The following is a 25,751-nucleotide window of genomic DNA, read 5'->3' on the forward strand; positions in this document are numbered from 1 at the left end:
TTATGGTGTTTGGTTATTTTTTTAATAGAGTTTTTTTAGCTTAAATAAGCTAATTTACCTCTACTAGTAAAAGCCCAAAATTTGAGCTTTTGGGAGTAGAGACTATAGAGCTTTTCTAAAAATATATAATATAAAAAATATCACACAGTTTAATGGTTCAAAAGTGCTTTTTTTATTGACTACCAAACACCCAATGACTTTTTGTCCAAAAGCTCTATTGGTATAAGCTCTACTGCTATAAGCTCTACTGTTATAAGCTCTATTTAATAAGCTGTACCAAACGGAGCCTAAATTTGAATATAAATATCTGAATGACATGTATTTTTTATTTTTAATACCAAAATATAAGTGACATCTTGTTCATTTTTATAAATAAAAAATATCTTAAAAATAGTTACTTAACACTTATGTAAATGATCATAGAAGGATTATATTTTATAATTTATGAAATAAGTATATTGAATAGAGATATTTTTGAAATATAATATTTACTTTCTATTCTGATATTTTTTCATTCAGATAAAAGTTATAAAAGTTTTTTTTTTCTATTCAAATGTAAATGTCTAAAAATTAGATATAAATTACAAAAAAAAATTAAATAAAATCTTAAAATAATAAATTTTTAGACTTTACATTTAACAAGCAAATCCTAATTGATCTTGTTTGAAATTGCCCCAAAAAGGAGTTAAGCGTGTACTTCAGTAATAACTATCCTTCCTCAAAACTATTGAATGTCATGTATGAAAAATGTGCACTTGCCAATTAGAAAAATTCATCTATCTATGTTGACGTGATACTTTACATTTAATAACAAAAAAAAAAAAATTAAAAAGAAAATAAACAGATGATGAGACAATAATATTTATAATTTTTGTTATTATTTATTTAATTTTATTCTGCTATACCAATTTGCATGAAACAGTAAAAGCAAATAACTATTTTTTCTTATCAGACTAAATTTCTAGATCAGTCACATAAAGTATCTTATCTGTTCTTTTTTTCTTTTTTAAAGTTTGAGTGATTATAGATATCTCTAATTTTTTTATTTTAAATTTCATTTCAAATAGTGTGGTATTTATTGAGTGATTAGTAATTATTTATAAAATTTAAATAAATTAATTATATTATCTTATCAACTAATTAATAAATACCACATTATTTGTGATATTTTTTGGGATAGAAAATTTCAGAAAAAATATTATTTTCGTTTTTAGGATAACAATTTTTTTTTGGAAAATGAGATTCACACCACATTTAGCACCACAAGTAGCACCAAACGGTGCGTTTCGAGGTAACTATAAATTACCACTGTTAATTGACAATTGCAACACACACGCTGTTCACAACACACGCGCTCTATCCCCACACTCCGTTCTTCTGTTCTTCTCATTATCGGCTCTCTCTCTCTCCTGCCCCCTTCAAATCCAGTAGCCGTGTATCACTTTCTCTCTACCGGCTAAATCCAGCAACCCAGGTCACTCTCTCTGTCTCCCCTCCAAATCCAGCACCGGTGGGTCACTCTTTCTCCCTCCCAAATTCACAGCAGTCGTGGGTCACAGCTGTAGTTGTCTCGTCATCGACAGCTGCCGTAATCGACTCGTGGAGGTAATTTGCTTCATTAGAATATCCTTATTTTAATAATTTACTGGTTAGAAACTTAAGTCTAACCAGGTATTTTCCTAAACTAATTTTTTATGCACCAATGTAAATAGCTATCTCAATTCTATATTCTGAGTAAAATGCTGGATCTGATATATTGTTTGCTTTTGTGGTGAAAATTTTGCAGCCAGAAGAAGCAACAATAATTGAAATTAATGAGCCAGTGTCATTGACTTTGGCTCTAAGATACATAAATTCATTCACAAGGGCTACTCCATTGTCGAATACTGTTACTATCAACCTGTCTTCAGAACTGCCTGTTGTGGTCGAGTACAAGATTGCGGAGATGGGTTATATTAGATTCTACTTGACACCAAGATTCAAGAAGATGAGGATGAGACCAAGCCTCTAGCTTAAGTGTCATTTGGTACATATGCTATGGCATTTTAAGTTTGCTTTTAGAATATTTCTCGTAAATTTTCATGTTGAAAAACCAATCATTTGTAGTTCAGTAGATTGATAAGAATTCGTTTCTTGTGCTTGGTTTTTTATCCTACTGTTGTACATGTAATTGATTCATTTGTAATCTTTGTTGCTTTCAAAGGTAGGCTTCAATTGAGTTGAAACTTTCAAAAATTTATAAAAAAATGAACCGTAAATAAAAGATAGCATCATATTGGGTGACATAATGTTTTCGTGGATGATCCTGATTAATGCTGTGTATTTCGCATTGTAATTACTTGTTGATCAATTTAATTGAATTGATTAACACATTGGTTTGAGTTTTGATACTGCTGCTCTGTTTTTGGGTTAATTGAAGATCGCATTTTTGCAGCAACTGGTAAATTGGACACGTTAACAAAAAACTCTCACGTATTACTGAAATAATAACTGTTATACTTCAGCCCTTATGGACAGTACACAATGGTTGCAAGCAAATCAACTCATAACTTACACAATGGTTGCAAGCAAATCAATTTATAACTTGTAAATAAATAAACCCCAAAAAAATTTTAAATGATGGGTAATATGAAGAAATCAAATTCAAATTTTTTCTGCAATGAACTTCCCTGAAACAAAATTTGGTGATATTCCTCAAAACCGAGAACACAACCTAGTGCTATTTTCTTTGTTTGAGGTTTCTTTTTTTCAACATTGATCTAGGTATCTTGTTGCTTTTGTCAATGTGGATAAAATGAATTAATATTGTTTAAATTAATTCCTACATATATATTGGCGAAAATCATTTGCTCTGTTTCTTGGCTTCTTTGTAGAGGATGACCCCAATTATGGTGAGAGTGTAACCAGACATCCCAGTTATATATACCAGATTTCTGAATATAAGAATTGATACAACCACTGCAATAGCTCCTTTGCATTTCCAAGAACTTGAAAGCCAAACACACATGGTATGTCTTAAAATGATGTACTCGATTGAACTCAATTTACAAAAATATTAGCTGAAGAGTTAAGGCATTGGTGTGCTTGGTGACAAAAAATTGGTCAATTTGACAAAATATGCAAGCGAGGAATTGAAGATCAGATACCATAAGAACTCCACATCTTGTTTAGCAAGTGCAATTGTGATTCCAACTACATCTTTTTCCATTATTAGTACAGCAGGAATAAGGAAAATAGCAGCTACTGGAGCCATGTACATGAGAAGGTTCATAGAATTAACTTTTCTCTGAGATATCAACCAAAGTACACAACTATAGGTAACAAAATTACATGTGAAAAATGTTCATATTTCAAGTGGGTAAGCTCAAAGAAATCTGATATCCTTCAGACGAGAGCAAAATCCCTTGCAGGACTGTCCTGAGTGCCCAAGCTGGGATGTCTGGCTATAAGTCTTACCCTACTGGCAATAATAATGCCAATAACAACAGGAATGAGGGTCACATAAGTAAGTGAACCCTTTTTCTTGAGGGTCATCAGATAAGAAAAAACCGCTGTGAAAAACAATGTTGCAGACCCCACACAACAGGAGAGTGAAGCAGCAAGTCAAATTTTTGAGACAGCCGCGAGACTGAGGTGCCATGAGAGATGCAATCGACGGAGAAGAGAGAGAGGGAGCCGACGGTGAGAATGGTGAGGAAGGACGGAGCGTGGTAAGATTGGTGGCTTGGTGAGATTTGTGGCGTGAGGGAGAGAGCGTGAAAGCGTGTGTGTTGGAAACGGTGCGTGTGTGTTGCAATTGTCAATCCACAGTGACAATTTATACTTATCTCAAAACGCACCGTTCGGTGCTATCTGTGGTGCTGAGTGTTGTGTGAATATCGCTACTGTTTTTTTTTTTTAAAAGAATAAAGCTATACATATAATTTGAACAAGATTTCGGTTACACTTTTTGACTGGGGTTTCGTGATTTACGCGTTGGAGTGTTTAAAGTACATTTCCATTTACATACACGCCCCCCCGGCCCCCAAGATCTCCTTCCATTTTTTGACCGTTATACAGCTAAGCATAAGTCCGTAACATATCCAACGGTTCAGATTCACCGTCCTTCCCAACTTTTAAACTACGTGTACGACCAAGACTATCAGACAACTGTCCGTTGGTGCTTTACCAGCTTGGACTTTACTTAAAGGCAACCAAAGCGTGTTATCGTCTTGGTTGGCCAATCATCATGGTCACACGTTCACACTTCATTATCCCACAACGATTCTCAGCCGTCCGATTTATTCTCGCTTTAAGCGCGTCTGATCACTGAGCCACTCTATAAATACTCTCTCTCGGTTCTCCTTGAAAGCCATTACTCCCAAGTTAAGTCTCCTACTCTGTTAATATTTTTCACTTTAAAAACCTACGACGCCGTTTTAAAACAGGAAACCAAAATGGCTCACTCTAACTATGCAATCTTGATCGCCATGGCTTTGCTTTCTGTTTCCGCAATGGCGCAATCTCCTGCGCCGTCTCCAACGAAGACTCCAGCAGCAGCAGCGCCATCGCCATTGAAGACTCCGCCGGCCGCTTCGCCTTCTCCGTTGAGTACTCCACCTGCGGCCGCGCCGCCTCCAGTCACTGTCAGCTCTCCGCCGTCACCTCCTCCATTTTCTTCTTCTCCGGCACCGGCGAATTCTCCATCATCGATCTCTATGTCTCCATCCGATGCTCCTGCTCCATCTGAGAACTCGGCCGTTTTGAACAGATTTGCCGTTTCTGGATCTCTGGCTTTCGGGCTATTCGCTGCCGTGTTGGTTATATAGAGTTCACTGAGTGGAACATCGATTTGTTATTGTATTTGGACAATTTTTTTTCCTATTCCATTTTTTTATTTATTTACATCATTTTTGCTCACAGAAATAATTATTTTAATTTACTTCTTATTATATATTATTATTTTTCTTTTTTTGCAGTTAGTTTTATTTTCGCCATGTTAAGGTCACTTATCAGTTATCACTTATCACATACATCTACATACATACATATGTATAAAGAAAAAAGAAAAAAAAAAAGCTTTTGCAAAATATAGTGCTAATAACGTGCTATGCGTAAAATAAATAAAAATTTAAAACTAAAACTACATATAATTAGTAAATAGCATTTATTCTTTATAAAATATTATAATTTTATTCTAATTATAATATATCAACCTATGCCTTCTTAAGACAACATTTTGTTTGGTAGACACTTTCAAAAAATAAATTCTATACTTTTATTTCCTAAAAAAATATTTCGAAATACTAAGTCTTTACTGTCATTAATCATTATGAAGCGCATGAGAGCTACATGATTTCCATAAAATTCACTATCGAAAAATGATGGGTTTCAAGTTCAAGGACTTTGTAGATAGACGTGAATGAATATTAGTTAAGAGAGATATTACTTAGTTGGAATATTTAATTTATAATTAAATTGGTGTGTTATCAATAAAATTTAAATTGGTGTGTTATTAATAAAATTTATTATTTAAATTAAAATAATAAAATTTAATAATTATCTGTCACTTGAATTAAGCAGATAGTGACACATAATTTACTATATCAATTGAAATATATACAAAACAATCTGCAAAAACAATATACAATATATACAAAACAATTTCCAATTAAATAAGTATAGAATATTGATTCAAAACAATGCTTGTTTTCATTTTCTTACTCACTCTGAGTACATTTACATTTTGTTTTTTGAACAATAAATTTTTGGAATTAAGAATTGTTTTTCCTTGTCACTTTGTTTCTTCCTCTACAAATTTATCAACAACGGGTTCTACAAGTTTCTCCAAGTCGTTTATATCTTGCTTCACTTCATCAACCTACATTCATTCAAACAAGCACTAGTGAAAATACGACTAATAAAAAAGAAAAGAAAAGAAAAGTATACGTTGTCTGTTTTTCTAGGTTTTGCTAACTAATTACCAGCAAGAAAACTAATAATAATAATAATTTTTAATTCACAAATTAAATCATTGTTTTTACATTTGCATTTTATGGTGGGCAGGAGGATTTGAGCCCATTACTAAATTAATCTTTGTACTTTTAAAAAAATTATATACTTGCTTCCATACGTTGAAATCAACTTATTTATATATGTTCTACTTTTCATGTGTTGCACGTCATATTTGTTTGAATATTGACCCAAACCTTAAGGATTAAAGGATAATTTACCTTTTTCTAAGTGGTACAAAGATTAGTCTTTTTTTAGCGTGTGGTATTAATTAAGTTATATATTATTTTACACCAACATAAAAGTCATGTTTAAGTGCGGACGTTTATATTATATTAAGTGAGGACACGCCTATTTACCCATTTACATCAATTAAAATATTTTTTTTCAATGACATAAATTTGTTTCAGCACTGTACAGTTCTTCTATATTGATGTAAATGATGAGTCCATGGTTTATAAAGTGTAGATGTCAGCACTTGAGCATTTTCAATAAAGCATTATACGTTACAGATGCAGCTGAAAAATAAAGTGAAATGTGAAGAATTTGTACCTTATGAATGAAATTTTCAGTAAGTTGAGCATCATGTGCTGTTTCTTTAGCAACCCTTTCGACAAACAAAGCCGCATCTTTAAATTTGGTGTGATCAGGAAGTATTTCAGCAACCTCTGCCGATACATTCTCTGCCACGGTTGCTACCTTTTCTACTACCTCTGCTGCTTTTTCAACCTCTTCAATTACCATTTCTGCCTCCCCTGTAAAAGCATACAACTTAAATAAATTACAGGCAAATTTCATAATTTTGGGAGAGGCTTATAGTCATAGAAATTTTTTTAAAAAAAAATTGTGCTTAAGTTTGACTTGTGATCTGAAAATATTTTAAAAAATTCGGATAAATCCAAAATATGAGTGTATTTTTAACATTTTTAATTTTTGAGAATGCAATTGATTCAATATTATTAATCTGATTCAAAATCCTAGATTTATTAAAGCCTAAAAAGTTATTAAGACATATGATTTAATAGTATAATGTCATTACACTATTAAACTATATTAACTTAATAATTTTTTCAGATTTGAACAAAATCTAGATCCTAAATTATAACATTTCTATTTGATACAATATTTATAACATAAAATATGTACAATTGATCGGGCAACAACCATTCCAACTGGCGTTGAAATGGAGAAACCATAAACACAGTAAGCTATAAAATCAATGGTTAAAATTTATTTTTTCTTTTATTTTGTATTTTTCTTATCTAATAATTATTAATTTATTACTCATCAAAAATTCACATCAATACTGAATCCTTTTCCCATAATAAAACCTATGTAAAACTTTTCCTATAATAAAACTGTGTAAAACATTTTGTACCAAGCGTGAAGTGTACACAAGTGAAAAAAAAAATATTGCTAATTATTTGAATTTTTTTTTTTTTTTTTACATTAGAGTTTAGAATTCAATTCACAAATTATTTTGAGAACAGAGTTGCCAAAAAATGTTTATCTAATATTCCTTTAATTTCTTGTTTCTTAAAAGCAAGAATTATGATTAAATTTTTCATCAAACAGGCTAATCAAAGGAAATGGTAAAAGAAATTTAAAACATGTACTTCTCAAATATGCCCCGCATAGAAGCAGATGCATGTTTTCGTGAAACTTTACCTTCTATTTGCTTTAGTTTCTCCCATTTCTGCTTCCAGAAAGGTAGCAACAGAGACAGTATAGAGCCCAAAATCCACTTTGCCCTGCAGATGTGATCAAAGGATTTAAGATGGTTCTTATTCCAATTATTAATAAGAAAAACTATAAAAGAAAATTAAAAAACAATTAATGTCAATCGATTACCAGAGGGAAAAATTGAACTTTGAAGGAGCGGGAGTTGGTGCTGGTGGATTATTATTGTTCATACCATTATTATTGTTCATACCACTCTTCGCCCTGAAAATAAAATAAAAGTAAAATCGACACGAATTTATATCTTTTGGAGAAATCGAAATTGAGCCAGAAATAAAATATTTTGTAGAAATAATCACATGTGGGTATCTTGTTTTCTCCATGATTCACCATTGCTGCTGATCAAATGCAAACCTTGATGCATGGAGTAGCCATGTCGAAGCTTAGCTACTGTAACACGAGGAATATGGCCTTTGGAATTGTTGATGGAAGAAGCCCTGTAATGATGAAATATTCGAAGCAAATTTTGCATTTTATTGCTTCTTGTTGACATACTGAAATTTTTTTTCTGTAATTATGCTGAACGAATGCCAATATTTATATGCTATATGTGTTTTGATTTGGTTTGCAGAATGGAAGTTGCTGATCTATATTTTTAAGGTTATTAATTAAGCACGCCAAGGAAATGACGTCGTTTTGGACATTTGCTCAGTTCTGCTGATATGGTCGCTTCTACTTGGGAGTACTCTATGGGACAGACCACCACCTAAAAATAAATATGATGAGTTAATATGTCCAACCAATTAGGATTTATTATTTAGTAGCTGAGTGGATTTTTTTATGGGATCTTTTGCTTTAATAATATTATGGGTTCACAAAATTTAAAATAATAAATAAAGATCTTATTGCGAGACTTACTAAATATCCAAAATAATAATTCTTAATTGATCGGACTCATCACCTTAACATGTTGAAATAGTGTGCCTACATCACAAAAATATTTCTCCACTTTAAAATGAAGAATGCAAGCTAAGCGTGTCAATTGTTCCTTGCAAGTTATAACTTGAAACGGTCATCAAAGCTTTAAGGCAATCCCACATGTTGCTTCTTCAATTTAATTTGTTAAAATTCCTTGGTTAAGCAAATAATATTCTACAGAAATGAAATTAAGTGTTATTTGAGATACTTGTTGCCCCTGGTTGATCAGTTGAGTAGAAGAGTTTAATTGAATAAAATGCCTTAAAAAAAAAAGAAGTATCCAAGAAAGGAAGGAAAAAGATAACTTATATGAAAAGACTACCATTAGAACAAGTCAAAAGGAGGAAAAGAAAAGAAAATAAAAATAATACAATCAGGAAGAAAACCGAAATGGAGTGAGTAGTGAAATTAAAGCCAAATTTATGCTCAAACTAGCTGAAAGGGTTTCAACGGACATTTCAAAGTCAACTGATCAAGTATTACAGTCTATAACGGGGAAAGTAACATTTGAAATTTGATTGGGTACTAGGGGTCTATTTCACACTGACACGTTGTTAAATAAATAATGTTAAAGATTTTAATATTTAAAAGTCAATTTATACTCTAACTAATGTAACATTTATTTATTGAATGTCATTGTTTTAGCTAGATTTTAGAGTGAAGAAAAAAGGGAACAAATTGCTGCCTAGCTAAACACAATAAATTTGTATTAAGGTGAAAGAGTACTCGCCTAACCGAGATGTGTTGTTCATTTTATCCTTAGACAAAGCTTGAGAAAGAATGCCATATGTCCGACTGTCATCAAAGGCTCAAATTAGGAGAGAATTGGCTTGATGGGTTGTGTTTAACCTACAAAACGGAGAAAGAAGGTTAAAGATGGAGCCAGGGGTGGCTAGCGACCACACTGAGACTCAAGTTAGTGTTTGAGATTTTTTTTTTTTTGGAGTTAAGTGCTTGTAAGCTCTTAATAATGGTGGCTGAATGTTGAAGAAAACCTCAACCTTGTTGTGTGTGTATTGGTTATCATTGAAAAAAATAGACCTTGAGTGGTTTATATGGAGCACCCTAAGGTCTTTGGCTACCATGCCACCTGGCACATTTCTATTGGCGGTTTTGTTGTCTTATAAGGATTTTTTTTTTTTCATTTTGCCCATATCATCATTTGGGCTTTTAGGAGTATTCTCGAAGAGCAACTTGAGTGCCATTTTCATGGTTTATCTACACATACACGTGTTGGATATTGTTGATTGGTCCAGCACATTTCTATAGAGGATGCTATGGCATTTATTGGCATGACAGTTGAGGACCACTATTTTGGTGAGCAACTTTTGGCCTTTTACAATGTGGCAACTTACTGTCTCCTCTTTTCAACAAAATATTCCTTAATTGATTCCTCACTCTTAGCTAAAGATCAATTATTCTTTTTGAGCGATGGTGACACTTCACGTGGCCAGCATTTTTTACATTTTTTTCTAACCTTTCTATTTTTAACATGGTGTATTTGGGCATTACGCCGTACCTAGTGTACCCAGGGTAAGTTATTTTCTCCTTTTTTTTTTTTACTTTTCTCCTCTTGACATATGACATTCTCTTATTTATTCTCCAAACAAGATTGTTGGTGTATAAATACTAATGCTATTGGTGTCAATGTGCAAGTGTACACGACAAGTAATAAAGTGATGAGTATTCAAGATCGTCTCCACAAGGATTGATGTTATTAGACTTGCTACAACAATCTTAACAGTGCAGATTTTGTGTCTAAATTAAGATAAACAATTAATGAAACTAATTTACTAATTAAAATAAAAACACAGTAAATAAAATGCAACAAAGTAAATTATCACGTCAATCTCAAGGATAAAATCAATGGGAATATAAAGTAGTTGAGTGAATAAACTCTCTTAATGGTCTTGACTATTTTCTAATGGTTGGCTCGGTTGCTGCAGTATTTGCTACAGCACTGGGTAGAATCCTTATGTATCCTCAGCCGTCACATGTTAGATATCTTATATCTATATGCAACCTAACAGTGATAAGTTGCTATGCCAACATAAGATATAGCATTATACGCTTAGGTTTTCTTTACCCTACAAGGTGAATCCTTATGTCTAGTTCATCACTAATCTTAAATCAAGCATGGCCCTTTTGGGACTCAAGTAAAACTCAATCCGGGAAACTCAATTTAAGATCAAGTATTGTTCTGATATGTTCCACTAAGATGGGCTCTTTTGCGACTCTCTCCTAACTTGCATCATTAAATGGGTGATCAACCGAAATAATGAATAAAAATAAATACTATCAAAACAAACTGCTACAGCAAACATGCAACAACACATATATTCAGTCAATAAACCATCAAGATTGTTTATCACTCAACCACAAATAAATTTAGTTCATGGTTTGTAAAAGAAAAATAAAGAACAAAGTTTCAGCTATGAAACACATCCCCATAAATAAATAGAAAACGAGAAAGCAAGAGAAGAATAAGAATGATTGAGCTCCCAATTGATTTCTGCAAATTCTCCTCTTGTGCAACCCTTAATCTCTCTCTTGAATCTTGTTTTTCTTTTGTTTCTTTGTGTTTTTCTCCTTGGGTGACGACTCCCTCTAATTCTTATGATGTGTGCTTCTTTTATAGTTGAAAATTAGGATAAACGGAAGCCTAGGGCGCGCATAAGTCAGATTAGGAAATTGCAGATCGCAATTCTGCAAGTATCCCGCACGAAATTTTCTCTGTTGTTGTTCCAGGATTGCTACAGCAACAGCTACAGTAATGGTTGATACAGCAACGGCTGCAGCAACTGCACTGTTCCAGATTTGTTTCAATTCTTTTGTAGCCAAGTTCTTTTCCATTTTTTGCAAGCCTATTGCATCAGCATTCCTTCCATGAATTATAAGCTTCTGGAAACCTACAATTATACACACAATTTGAGCACGAATTACTTTAAATCAAGCAAAACTTATTAAGACTAAACTAAAATGAATGTTTATGCAAAATATAAAAAAAATGCAATAAAAACACATTATTTACTCTCTAAGTGATCTTAATTTAAGTCTAGAATTGCCATAATAACTCTCATTTCATAGAGTTATCACACCCCCAAACTTAAATCGTTACTTGTCCTCAAGTAATGACAACAACACTCACTCTGTAATCACACAATCATGCAACAAATAACTTAACTCTGTCATCAAATTTGCAAGGATTCTTCCACCCTCAAATCACACTCTTAATCATACAAAATTTTCATAGTAGTTCAATTCTAAACTTAGGCTTCATTCTGTTCAAAGTTTGTATGTGCCACTTTGATAAAATTTCAGAGGTTATACAACATTGCACAAACTTTACTACAACAATAATAAATTTTTTTTTTCAGTTAAACCCTTCAATGCAACATTGAGCTTTCATGTGAATGCCTATTACTTGTAATGATGACACCCAATTACTCATTCAAAGCACATGTCAGAGTTGCTACATTAATGCATTCAGGATGTTATATCTAGGTCATACCTTTGGACGCCTTTGACTCAAGGCTGAACATGGGGCTCATGAACAGACTAGGTTACTCAGTATCCTAGGTAGCGGACCTCTTTATCACCGTTTTTTTTTTGCTTTTCTTCTTCTTTTTTTTTTAATTGCTGCAGCATTGCTCGTAGCTCGTGTTACCTTTGGACTCAAGTTTGCATATGGAGTGCATACTCAACCCTGGTTGCTCAGCAACTTAAACCATTGGAACAAAATTTATTTCATAACAGGCACAAGCCAATAAAAATTTTCCCCCAAACTTGAGATACTTTCTACTCTTTTTTTGGTTTTCCTGGCTCTGCTACAACATTCTCATAAAACTCAATTAAAGTCTAAGTGTCGGGACAGAAGTTCAACTTCCATCTATAACTATCTCTACTTGGCTTTCTCATAAATACTGAATAACACTCAATTTATCTTCATTAGGTTTTCAAATCCATACACAAATATTAGATAACAGAGCTTCACACAACACAAGCATAAACACATGCACTCAGAAACACAACCCCCCCAAACTTGAGTGGTATTGTGTCCTCACAAGCACACAAAATAAAACCACATGAACCAGACATGCATACACTAAATAAAAGGACATGCAGAATGAATCAGAAAATTAAAACTAAATGAAAGAAAAGTTTTGCAGAAAGAAGTAAAATAAACTAGCGGGTAAGGGTACTCCCCTGTTGCTGAAAGCATTGCTACAGCATAGGCTGTAAAGGGTCACTTTTTCTTTGATATACTTCTCAAACGCTCCTTATCATAAAATCTGATCAATCAATTTGCTGCTGCAAAAGCAAGAAATGCCTCTGTTGTTTGAGAATCTTCTGTTATATGTCATGCCGTAAGTGATGCTGCAGCAATTCCCTCTTGCTCTTTTTGGCCACATTTTTTTTTACTTGCTGCAATGTAACATAAAGACATAAAAAAATTAGATGCACACTTAAAATAACAAAAAGACAAATTAAATAATTTAAAAGCTAAATTCAATGCTATAAAAACTTGAAACAACTTCTCTTATTGGGTTGCCTCCCAATTAGCGTTTGATTTTAGGTCTTTCAGCCTGACCTTTCTTATTTCCTCAACCTGGATCCTTCAAGAACCGATCCTTCTTTAGGCTGTTCACATCATCTTCCATATAGTGCTTCACTCTCGGCCCATTAACCTTGAATTCTTGTTGGTCTGGAGTGTGTTCCCTTTGCTGGATTTGCTTGTCAATTTTGAAGGGTTGCTTCTCCCCTGACCATGCTATGTTAGCTGCTTCATGATCTTCATCATCAAGTTCTTCAAATGTTACAGTATTGATTTCTTCCTTACTGCAGCAACTGTGTAATCTCTCTGCTACAACAAAATCCACAACACTGATAAAATTACAATCTTCAATCTCATCGGGACTCTTCATGACATCCAGCACATTGAATGTAACTTGCTGGTCATTCACCCTCATGGTTAATTCTCCTTTTTTAACATCAATTAAAGTCTTTCCCATGGCTAAGAAAGGTCTTCCTAAAATGATTGACACTTCTTTGTCTGCCTCAAAGTCTAGCACAATAAAATCCACTGGAAAAATAAATTTATCCACCTTCACCAACACATCTTCAATCTTACCTTCTGGATATGCATGAGATCTGTCAGCAAGTTGTAAAGTCACTGTTGTTGGTCTACATTCACCAACTCCCAATTGCTTAAACATTGATAAAGGCATGAGATTGATGCTAGCCCCCAAATCATAAAGTGCTTTGCCACTGTATTTAGTGCCTATGGAGCATGGGATTGTGAAGCTTCCTGAATCCTTAATCTTCTGTGGTATCTTACTCTGGAGCATTCGACTGCATTCTTGTGTTAGAGCAACTGTTTCAAACTCTCAAAGTCTTATTTCTTTGTCAAAATATCCTTAAAAAATTTCGTATAATTTGGCATTTGCTCTAGACCTTCCACAAAAGGGATATTGATATGTAGCTGTTTCAGCACTCCCAAGATTTTGCTGAACTGCTTGTTTTGTTTTTGCTTCTGAAACCTTTGAGGAAATGGTGGTGGATGTCTAAATTGTTGTGCTGTAACAGGTTGTGTAGATTGCTTCTCTTTTGCTCTACTCGGCTCTGTTGTTGTTGGTGATGTAGCTTCCTCACCACCAGGTGCTGGATCATAACTTTCTGCATATGTTGTAGTAGAACTGTATTGATTTGCATTCTGAAAAGTGAAAGACTGTGGCTCCTTCTCTACTTGAGTGTCTTTTTGGCCTTTGTTAGACTCAATTCTTCTTTTTGTCACACTAATTGAATTATCAACATCCTTTAAACATCTCAAGTTAATCACCTTGCAGTGCTCTTTCCCTTCTCTTCTTGGGTCCTCTGTATTACTGGGTAAACTATCTTGAGGTCTGTTACTCAATGCTGCAGTAAGCTGTCCAATTTGATTTTCCAAGTTTCTCAAAGATACAGTATGACTTTGGACAACTGCTTCATTCTTCACAATATAATCCTTAATCAAACCTTCAAGGGAGCTGAGTTGATCATTATTGATGCTTCTTTGCTCTCGATTTTGCTGATAAAATCCACTAGGTTGAGCAAGTCTGTTCTGTCTACCGAATGCTGCAGCAGACTGATTCTGATTACTCTATGAAAAGTTTGGGTGTTGTCTCCATCCAGGGTTGTAAGTGTTTGAATATGGATTGTCCTGGTTCTGTCTATTGAAGCTACCCACATAATTGACTGAAGTTGGATTCCCAGGACAATTGTCGAATAAATGCCCTTCTCCACAATAAACGCAAGGCACATCAGAAATTTGGTTAACAGTTGCCGGAGCAGTAGTCATAGCCTTTACCATCCTTGTTAATGAAGTTACTTGGGCTGACAATGCTGTCAAGGTATCTACGTTATGAACTCTTGTTGTTTCTCTTCCTACAGCTTGTCTAGTTGATGGCCACTGATAATTGTTGTTAGCAATCCTCTCCAAAATTTCATAAGCCTCATTGTAAGACTTAAATAATAAAGCCCTATTTGCTAAAGCGTCCACCATCAATCTAATGCTTGGGTTGAGACCATTATAGAAAGTTTCCAACTGTATGCAACGAGGAATACCATGATGAGGACATTTTCTGAGTAACTCCTTAAATCTCTCCCATGCGTCACACAAGCTCTCATCTTCAAGTTAATGGAAAGATGTGATCTCATTCCTCAACTTTGCATTCTTGGTTGGCGGGAAGTATTTCAACAAAAATTTGTCAGCCAAGTCACTCCATGTAGTGATAGAATCTGGTGGTAGAGAATTCAACCATGCTCTTGCTCGATCTCTCAAAGAAAACGGGAAAAGTCTGAGTCTCAATGCTTCCTGCGATGCTCCAGCAATCTTGAAAGTATCACTTACTTCAAAAAATAACTTAAGGTGTAGATGAGGATCTTCGGATGGCAAGCCATTAAATTGCCCCACAGTTTGAAGCATCTGAAACATCATGGGTTTGAGTTCAAAATTGTCAGCTTGAACTTCGGGTCTAACTATTCCCAGATGTATGGCTTGAGGAGTCAACACTGCGTAGTCTTGAATGACTCTATCTCTATCGTTCGCCATGTGAATAATGTTGTTGTTCCCTAGTTGCCTTTGAACACATTGTCCATTCAGACCTTCATGTACATTGACTGGTTGTATCCCCTCTCTATGGTTCAAGTTTCTCAAATCTTGCAAATCATCCATTACTACAGTAGCTTGTAATTCCTGATGCTCTCTTCTCAATCTCCTTGCAATTCTTTCAATTTCTGGATCAAACTGGAAATCAACAAATTTATATTTGCACATGCAAGGGTTGCTAGATCACCTATGTCAACAAAATAAACAAATTAAAATTAAAAAAAAAATTTAGCACCGTTAAAACTAATTTCACAAATCACAATTAATAATCAATCTCCAGCAACGGCGCCAAAAACTTGTTGGTGTATAAATACTAATGCTATTGGTGTCAATGTGCAAGTGTACACAACAAGTAATAAAGTGATGAGTATTCAAGATCGTCTCCACAGGGATTGATGTTATTAGACTTGCTACAGCAATCTTAACAGTACAGATTTTGTGTCTAAATTAAGATAAACAATTAATGAAACTAATTTACTAATTAAAATAAAAACACAGTAAATAAAATGCAACAAAGTAAATTATCACGTCAATCTTAAGGATAAAATCAATGGGAATATAAAGTATTTGAGTGAATAAACTCTCTTAATGGCTTGACTATTTTCTAATGGTTGGCTCGTTTGCTGCAGTATTTGCTACAGCACTGGGCAGAATCCTTATGTATCCTCAGCCGTCGCATGTTGGATATCTTCTATCTATATGCAACCTAACAGTGATCAGTTGCTATGCCAACATAAGATATAACATTACACGCTTAGGTTCTCTTTAACCTACAAGGTGAATCCTTATGTCTAGTTCATCACTAATCTTAAATCAAGCATGACCCTTTTGGGACTCAAGTAAAACTCAATATGAGAAACTCAATTTAAGATCAAGTATTGTTCTGATATGTTCCACTAAGATAGGCCCTTTTGCGGCTCTCTCCTAACTTGCATCATTAAATGAGTGATCAATCGAAATAATGAATAAAAATAAATACTATCAAAACAAACTGCTACAGCAAACATGCAGCAACACATATATTCAGTCAATAAACCATCAATTTTGTTTATCACTCAACCACAAATAAATTTAGTTCATGGTTTGTAAAAGAAAAATAAAGAACAAAGTTTCAGCCATGAAACACATCCCCATAAATAAATAGAAAACGAGAAAGCAAGAGAAGAATAAGAATGATTGAGCTCCCAATTGATTTCTGCAAATTCTCCTCTTGTGCAGCCCTTAATCTCTCTCTTGAATCTTGTTTTTCTTTTGTTTCTTTGTGTTTTTCTCCTTAGGTGACGGCTCCCTCTAATCTTTATGATGTGTGCTTCTTTTATAGTTGAAAATTAGGGTAAACGGAAGCCTAGGGCGCGCATAAGTCAGATTAGGAAACTGCAGATCGTAATTCTGCAAGTATCCCGCATGGAATTTTCTCTGTCGTTGTTCCAGGATTGCTACAACAACAACTACAGCAATGGTTGCTATAGCAACTGCACTGCTCCAGATTTGTTTCAATTCTTTTGTAGCCAAGTTCTTTTCCATCTTTTGCAAGCCTATTGCATCAGCATTCCTTTCATGAATTATAAGCTTCTGGAAACCTACAATTATGCACACAATTTGAGCACGAATTACTTTAAATCAAGCAAAACTTATTAAGACTAAACTAAAATGAATGTTTATGCAAAATATAACAAAAATACAATAAAAACACATTATTTACTCTATAAGTGATCTTGATTTAAGTCTAGAATTGCCATAATAACTCTCATTTCATAGAGTTATCGAAGATCCACTTAGTTTCTTTATGGCGAAAATATTTAAGGCAAAACAAACTCTTAAAAGAATTTTGAAAGTCACTGGAGATGTTTAGCCTTTTTTCATTGATGGGTGATTGAGAAAGGGGTATCCCACTTATCTTTTTTTCTAGGCTAACCATAAGTTTTCCCATGTTTGGAAACCACCTCCCCATTTGCTTCCATCGCGAAGAGTAATTGCTGTGTACTTGAGTAACAGGTCTTAGGGAAGAAGAACACGCATGTGGGCCATTATTTGGCATATAAACTTATTTCCCACATGTTGGTTAGTGAGAGTTTAAAGCATTCCTTGGCTAATTTAGAGGGTAGCAATCATAGCCTCGAGTCTCTCAGTGATATGAGACCAAGCCATAGTAGCCCTAGGACCTCTCAAGTAGTCTTTCATGCTTAGGGAGCTCAATCTAAAAGTAAATCCCCTGTTAGTTGATTTAGAAAGAGAACCATAGTATAGACTTCCCCTCGTGTCCCTAAATCTCTCCCTCCCTTAGTTTCTAGATCCAATAAATCTCGATCTTTATGGGGCAGAAAGGCTATCTCCGAAGACTTTGAGCGCATCGGGGCCAAGTATAAGATTATGAAGCACTCAAAGCCTATTAAGATATGAGTATTTCTTCAATTCTGTCTTTTTTTCTTATTTCCTCTCTTTCTTTTTGTGCATTTACTAGGTATCTCCTACTCGCTGCAGATAACCTTTTTCTTGAGTCACTATTTTCAGAAACTTAATAGTACCTTTAATGCAAGTTGAGAGATTGGAAGGTGAACTCCAAAGCTACAAGTCCCATAAAAAAGGGCTTACTCAATAAAACAAAGCTTTGAAGGGATGCCTCAATGATCTGTCCGAGCAGAAAGATTGTATGGCCAAAGATCATGAGAAGTTATGGGCTAACCCCAAATAATGACTGAAGTTTAGAGTGTAGAGCCAGGATTAGTAGTACTTAAGGTGGAGAAGTGGTTAGATAAATCAGCTATCTTGGCGGCGATCGAAGGCAAAAGGGAATCCTTTGTACCTCGGTTTGGTAGTCTATAAAGGCCATCAATGTATCTGACTTACAACGAGTAGGGTATATTGGGTTCCCCACAGGGCCTACCACATATTACAAACATATAAGAATTAGGAAAACAAATAAAGTAAATATAAGAAGGTAAAGAGCTATTTTTTTGCTAGTAGTATATTGTGTCATGACAAGATCAACTGATTGGGTCACACCAAAGGAGGCCATTTTGGTTAGATTGTTTGCTTCATAATTTTCCATCCTTGGCCCCCTTTTCACCTAAACTTTATTGAATTGAGAGATCAGCTCTTTGGGCTCCTGGAGGCACCCTTTCATGTAGCATAGCATTTCTTTAACAACATCGATGATGTGTACTCTTGCACCACATTGATGTGAATTAAAATAGTCATCGATGCAAATTTACTAGGCTTGTTCTTCTTCTACCACAGTTGTTGCCTCACTCGAGATTTTTTTTTTTTTAGTGTTAAGAACTTGCAAGCTCTTAATAACAGTGGTTGAAGGTTGAAGAAAGCCTTAGCCTTGTTGTATGTGTATTGGTTATGATTGAGAAAAATAGAACCTGAGCATTTTATATGGAGTGCATTGGGGTCTTTGGTTGTGATGCCACTTGGCACATTTCTATTGGCGGTTTTGCTGTCCTTATAAGGATTTTTTTCATCATTTTGCTTATATCATCATTTTAGGCTTTTAAGAGCATTCTTGGAGAGCAAGTTGAGTGTCATTTTCATAGTTTGTCCACACATACACGTGTTGGACATTGCTGGGTAGTCCAACAATCCTCTGCAGAGCCTTCTTTGGCATTTACTGGCGTGATAGTTGATGATCACTATCTGGTCAGGTGAGCAACTTCTGGCCTTTTGCAATCATGGCAGCCTATTGTCTCCTCTTTTTCAACAAAATATTTCTTAATTGATTCCTCACTATCAGTTAAGGAATCAATTATCCTTTTTGGGTGATGGTGACGCTTCACATGGCTAGTATTTTGTACATTTTCTCTAACCATTTTGTTTTTGACATGGTATATCTGAGCGTTACTCTTATACCTAACGCATCTAGGGTAAGCTAGTTTCTCTTGGTACTTTTCCTATAACTTTTCTCCTTCTCTTGACACGTGACATTCTCTTACTTATTCTCCAAGTAGATATAATAATAATTTTTTTAGTTATGAAATTCATCGTCCATTAAATAAATGACATGTGTAGTTGAGATATAAATTGAGATCTAAATATTATGATACCTAATATTACTCTTGCCAAATATTGGGTCCATCTATATATAAGCAAACCAAAATTTTTAATTTTATACAACATATTCTACTACCTTAAATTATAAAAGTAGAATAGAATCGTAGCAGAATGTTTGTCTATTAAGAATTTATCACAGATTTGTGTTGAAAATTATTACCTATCATGATATTATGACAAACTCCTGATAAAAATTTTATATGTCAAGAAGTTCGTGATAGAAAATTTATTTTGATTATATTTGACTAAAATTTTGATTTAATATTATATTAAAAAGGAGTACGGTGTGTTTTAGTTCAATTGATAATTTAAGTATGACATAGGTTTGAACTTTGAACTTTAAACTTTCAAGATGAATGAGAGATAATAAAGACTAAAGAGGAGGAAAAACGTATTTTACTTTAGCAATTCCGGTCTAGCGTGTAGGTATGGTGCCACTTCCCCATATTTTGCCTTTCTCTTATCAACAATTATTAACCATTAGATCTAGCATAAAAGTTGTTCAACGACTTCGATGGATTTACTGAATTATTAATTTAATAGGTCTTGTAATTTGCTTCAAATTAAAAATGATAAAATTTCAATATTTTGATACATAAGTCTAGATTGTTTTACATTTTTATACTTAAAGTATATTGACTTACTTTGACAGTTAAAATAACTTATGATTAAATTTATATTAATGTAAATTACTAAATAATTGCACACTAAACAACTGCTTCACTTTCAATATTTCAAAAAATCATTAGTCCATCATTACATTTTATTAATTTAATCATTGACCACTATCACCATATAAAAATATAATTATACCCATGGTTTATATGATTAAGTAATTGAAAAATCATTTTAGTTAAAAAGTGCCTACCTATAGTAAAAAAAGTTTAAATATGTTATAAACATGCATTAATTTTCTAATAATAATAATCCTTTTTTTTAAACAACATAAAATCTATCTAATCTACAATAAATAATTTAAATATGCAATAAAAAATTAATTTACCAATAATTTTAATATATGACAAAATAACAATGTAAAAAATTTCATCATAATAAATTATGGTATAGGATCCAATTGTAAATAATTAAAACATATAGGACTTATATGTTAAAATTTTAAAGTCTCTAGCATTTTTAATTTCGAGCAAACAGGACTGCTATGTAATTAAAGTAAAATGGGGGTAGAGACACCATAACTTTGCCCTACTAATTTATTTATAAGTTTTATTTTATTTACTAGATGAAAATTCAACATATTTTCAAAAGTAAAATAAGATTATAAGACTTTTTCACTGGTCTTGGTATGAAAAAGATCTTAAGTGAGACCTAAACCTACTTTTCAAATTCTTTTTTTAATAAATGATATTAAGTCCCTTCTTTTTATCTCCTATGACCCCATTTTAAAATATTATATTATAATTTAAATGCTTCCGCATCAACTTTCCCATACCTTGGATACATGGATTTTAGGCGCTTGCAGTAATCGATATGTAAAAGAACAATTGTGAACATAATACTTTTTTTTTTTTTTTTTAATTTCACTCGGCTGAAATTTGTTCAGCGATTTTTCTTGCGAAAAAAATTATTTTTTGAAATGAATTTATGAATTTGTTCTTGAGAGTCACTTTGAATTTGTAGCATGAAAATTCAACTAGGTTGCCTTTACATGTATTTTCGATTTTTATTAATTTACGAGAGAGCTGAGGACAAGCCCTTTTTATTAATTTTAGTTAAACGTAAAATCATAATTTAATTAAAATTCTAATCGTGGTCTAATGAGTTAAAAAGTAAGGGTTAAAATATCACCGCTTAATATAACCACCTAGACCCAATTTTGCTCAGAATTTATTTAATGGAGGTTGGGCCAAACCTCCACTATATTCATCTTTACGACGGGGGCCTTGTAAACTTGATTAAGGGTGGGCACATTTCCACCCACAAATTGTGTTTATCCGTTATCAAAAAGTTATTCATAAAAAAATTCATAATATTTTTTAAAATTTAAAATGAAGAAAGAGTTTAAACAATCAATCAATTAGATCATTCTCACAACCACTAAAATTAATGAGATGAACAATATAAATTTCATAACTAATAAATTTTGTGAGATATCATGTCACAAATACATTTTTTTAGTTCAATTAAAGTTTAATAGGATCATTAACGGGGATTTAATTTGTTAGTTGTTTAAATTTAATCTTAAAAATAATTTGAATTTTCTATAATTAATTTTTTTAAAGTGGGTGGGTTTACACAATTTGAGAGATGGAAATATCACCACCCTAAGAATAAATGGAATAAAAAGTCATCGATACCCCCAAAATTTGCTAAAATGATCACATAGACCTCCTCCTTTTTGTAGATGATTTTCAAAATTATGCCCTTTAATTATAGTAAAATTTTACAATAAATACAAATAGAAATTAAGATTAAAATAATAATAAAATAACATATATATAAGTATGTCCTGCTAGATTTTATTAATATAAATCCAAAAATTAACTTTAATATTTATACCAGTGTAGTCATAATGTAAAAAAAATTATAAAAGTATTATAATTGAAATATGTAACATATATTTTCAAGTTATTTTGAATGTTATTGATAATGTCTAACCTAACCCTTGTATATGATTTGAGGCAAATCGCGTAAAACTCACTATGTTACCTATCTTATGCGCATATGTAAAGCTCAAACATCCATAAATATATAAAACTAACATTGGTCATCTACTATAAACATATAAAAACATATGTGCCTCACCTGAAAATATATTTCAAACTTGCACACTTCACATTTCACTATACATACATTTTAGATATATACATATAAACATAAATGTGTCCAAAAAGTAAATTATATAATAATGCATGTTGTGGTCACACGTCAACTTACCATGAACGAAGCTGCACAAAACCTTGTGGAACCTGGGAGAAATAGGATAAATAAGAAAATAGTGAGCTTTGCAGCTTAATGAGCTAATATCATTTATATATAAAAATATTAAGTAGTGCTTATGTGCAATCATATGACATAACATTGCACTGATCAAAATGCATAAACAATCATGACAAGCTTAAATGATAAACTAGACCAAATAGTGCATAGGGGAAATAACTATCATACTTACTAGAATCATCATTGCGCAAGCAGAGCAGGAAAAAAAATCTCTAATGTGAGTTGGAATTAACATTAATGCATGGGCAGATCAATTTAACTCTTAATAAGCATGCGCAAAGCACATCTCATGATTGACAATAATATCATGTTACTGAATCATTAAATAAAACATAAATGCTTCATGGAATACATAATAGTAACAATAGTAATCTACTCAGATCCTAGTTCACTCTTAGGTGTGTTGGGCTCTTGTAAATTCCTGAATACTTAGATTTCTTTTAAAACACTAGGTTCAAAAATAAAATTTCAGCACTACTATAAAATTGATATGTATTGTGAAAACTATAACATAACTATTTAAACTTCATAAATCTGTTATCAACTAATTCACCAAATATAAAACTAACTACCCAATTTAATTTCCTGTGACTTTTCCATTTTGGCTCTTTTTTTTTCCATTTCTTTCTCACTCTCAGCTTTCAATTTTCTCTTATTTCTTTACTTTTCTTTTTCTCTTATGTCTTTTCTCTTCTTTTTCTCGGTTTTTTCTTTTGGTTTTGTTCTCAATTTCAAATTGATAAATGAAGCATGTCTCAGTATTTTACACTTATATATAGCCACCGAATCCAAGCAAACATTTGAGCAAATTAGTAAAGCTAGAAGATGTAATCAAATGAAGCAGGCAGCTAGCTGCTCGTAAAGTAATAAGGCACATTTGGCCTTGTATCACAAGCATGTGTGTCACAATTCCTCTTAACTTATAAAAATTTCATCATCAAATTTGAATATTAGGCTAAAATAGATATGGTACCAAGACAACATCTAATCTTCTCATCTTAAGTTTCTTAGTTTGCTGTATGACTCCTGCACATCACTTTAACAAGCGAAATCATCCATTACACGACACATGCTATTTTTAGTCAACTGTTTAAACCAATTCCTTTTAGTAAATTAAATCCACTCTCATCTTAACTAATTATATATCAAGGCTCAATTTCCGATGTGCCAAATCAAATTGTGCCTTTCTATGAAGAAATTCAAAGAAAATTTTATCTACCACTATAAAAACTCAAGTGGTCATGGCACTTATCTTTATAACTTTTCTATTTTTCTTGCATTCACTTTAACTTCTCTTTGATAATCTGAATTAATTATGGACCAACAATTTCCTTTCTTAGACTTCGTCCCTTTACATTAGAGTAATGCAATTCTTTTAGTGTAAAGCCTCTATGGTCTGAATACTGATTAACAACCATTAGTACAAACAAACTCCATCAAAGGTAAGTATATATCCCAATTACCTTGAAACTACATTACCCATGCATGAAGTATATCTTCTAAAAATCTTTATAGTCGTCTTTAATTTTTTTTTTTGTAGATGAAAAATTATACCAAAATTCTATCCTCCTATAAACTAGGCCCAAACTTAGAAGTATACCATACATCTCTATCAAATGAGCACATGCTCTTGTAAATAAAAGGTAAGCAGACTTCATAAAGAAATAAGAAATAATCCACATACTGTTATGGTCGCATCTGGTACATGGAAGTCGTACTACAACATCCTTAGTAATGGGCTTCCTTTTACACTTATGGATAGAAAATGGCTAAGATTCTTCCACAGGTCTTTGATGTTATATAATAACTTGCTAAAAAAATATGGTACCAACTATGCGCTTATTTAAAAATCTGGTTATTTGAGTCTAAATAATTTGATACACAATGTCTAATACCCATAGTCACAGGGCTACATCATCTCAATTAAAGCTCAGCTATCAAACCATTCTTTATGTCTTCCTTCCTTTTAGCAAAAACTCAAATCGTGATTATGCATTTCCTAAATTTGATTAATCAAAATAGTCTTGACTTGAACTAAAAAGTTTTTTAACTCACCTCTACTAAATTTGCTCCCATTTATCTTAAACCAATCAACAATGGTAGATATGTCACCTTCAAGTTAGCTATAAAAAGTTTTTCTATTGAGTGCATTAGCTACCACATTCACTTTACTTGGATGGTAATCAATGATACAATCATAATCTACAATCAACGTACCCTACTTATATTGTTTCAAATCAATTCCTTTTGTATGTATAAGTACATCAAGCCTTGAAATCTGTATAAGTCTTACAAGTAACTCCATACAAATAATGTCTCCAAGTGTTTAAAGTAAGCACCACTACAATGAGTTCTAAATCATGTGTTAGATAATTCAGTTCGTGTTGCTTGAGCTGTCGGGAAGTATAAGCAATTATCTTTCCATGCTACATCAGTACACAATCATCCCTATTTGGATGCATCATTATAAATTATAAATCCTTCAATACCTAACAGAAGTGTAGGAATTGGAGTTGAAGTTTGTCTTATCTTGATTTCTTAGAAACTCCATTCACAATCATTTGTTCACTCAAACTTTACTTTCTTCCATTGTCAGTTTTGTCAGAGGTAAATATATATTAGAAAAGTCTTTAACTAATCTCTAGTAATAACTTGCCAAGCCAAGAAAACTCCTGACCTTTATTATATTAGTTGGGCACTTAATTCACTCCAGCTTTTATTTTTTGGTGATCCACATAAATACCCTCAACCGAAACCACATGACCAAGAAGAATGCAACTTTATGTTAGCCAGAATTAACATTTACTGAATTTAGCATAAAGTTGTTAATGCTTTAAGGTTCATAAAATAATTTTCAAGTGTTCTGCATATTCCTCTTTACTACGTGAATATATCAAGATGTCATCAATAAATACAATATCAAACTAATCCAGATAATAAAGGA

At 32.9% G+C, this 25,751-nt stretch overlaps 2 protein-coding genes, 1 non-coding gene and 2 pseudogenes across 3 annotated transcripts; 2 read left to right on the forward strand and 3 right to left on the reverse strand.

Moving 5' to 3' along the window:
• LOC112096373 overlaps window positions 1-25,751 on the reverse strand; it is a 108,460-nt pseudogene that overhangs the window by 65,161 nt on the left and 17,548 nt on the right.
• On the reverse strand, window positions 2,843-3,603 carry LOC112096087 (annotated as a pseudogene).
• LOC18035100 (classical arabinogalactan protein 1) lies at window positions 4,339-4,905 on the forward strand. The gene has a single exon (XM_024178479.1). The coding sequence runs from the start codon at window positions 4,437-4,439 to the stop codon at window positions 4,806-4,808; it is 372 nt and encodes a 123-aa protein (XP_024034247.1). The 5' UTR covers window positions 4,339-4,436; the 3' UTR covers window positions 4,809-4,905.
• Window positions 5,757-8,214, reverse strand: LOC18034681. Its single transcript, XM_006423767.2, has 5 exons — window positions 8,031-8,214; window positions 7,843-7,935; window positions 7,660-7,742; window positions 6,544-6,746; window positions 5,757-5,860 (listed from the first exon to the last, which is right to left on the reverse strand). Exons 1-5 carry the CDS (start codon window positions 8,201-8,203, stop codon window positions 5,774-5,776), a joined length of 639 nt encoding a protein of 212 aa, XP_006423830.1. The 5' UTR covers window positions 8,204-8,214; the 3' UTR covers window positions 5,757-5,773.
• LOC112096615 lies at window positions 15,249-15,355 on the forward strand. The gene has a single exon (XR_002904513.1). It is a non-coding gene; the product is annotated as a small nucleolar RNA R71 (small nucleolar RNA).

This window comes from Citrus clementina, unplaced genomic scaffold (assembly GCF_000493195.1).
Source record: "Citrus clementina cultivar Clemenules unplaced genomic scaffold, Citrus_clementina_v1.0 scaffold_8, whole genome shotgun sequence".
Classification (NCBI taxonomy): domain Eukaryota; kingdom Viridiplantae; phylum Streptophyta; class Magnoliopsida; order Sapindales; family Rutaceae; genus Citrus; species Citrus x clementina.

What these genes read in the sequence shown, in the direction of transcription:
- LOC18035100 (XM_024178479.1), top strand. Translation starts at nt 4,437, where the DNA reads ATGGCTCACTCTAACTATGCAATCTTGATCGCCATGGCTTTGCTTTCT.
- LOC18034681 (XM_006423767.2), bottom strand. Translation starts at nt 8,203, where the DNA reads ATGCAAAATTTGCTTCGAATATTTCATCATTACAGGGCTTCTTCCATC. An exon ending in AAGTTCAATTTTTCCCTCTG is followed by an intron (nt 7,743 to 7,842) that starts GTAATCGATTGA and finishes TCACATCTGCAG; the next exon opens with GGCAAAGTGGATTTTGGGCT. An exon ending in CTGAAAATTTCATTCATAAG is followed by an intron (nt 5,861 to 6,543) that starts GTACAAATTCTT and finishes GAATGAATGTAG; the next exon opens with GTTGATGAAGTGAAGCAAGA.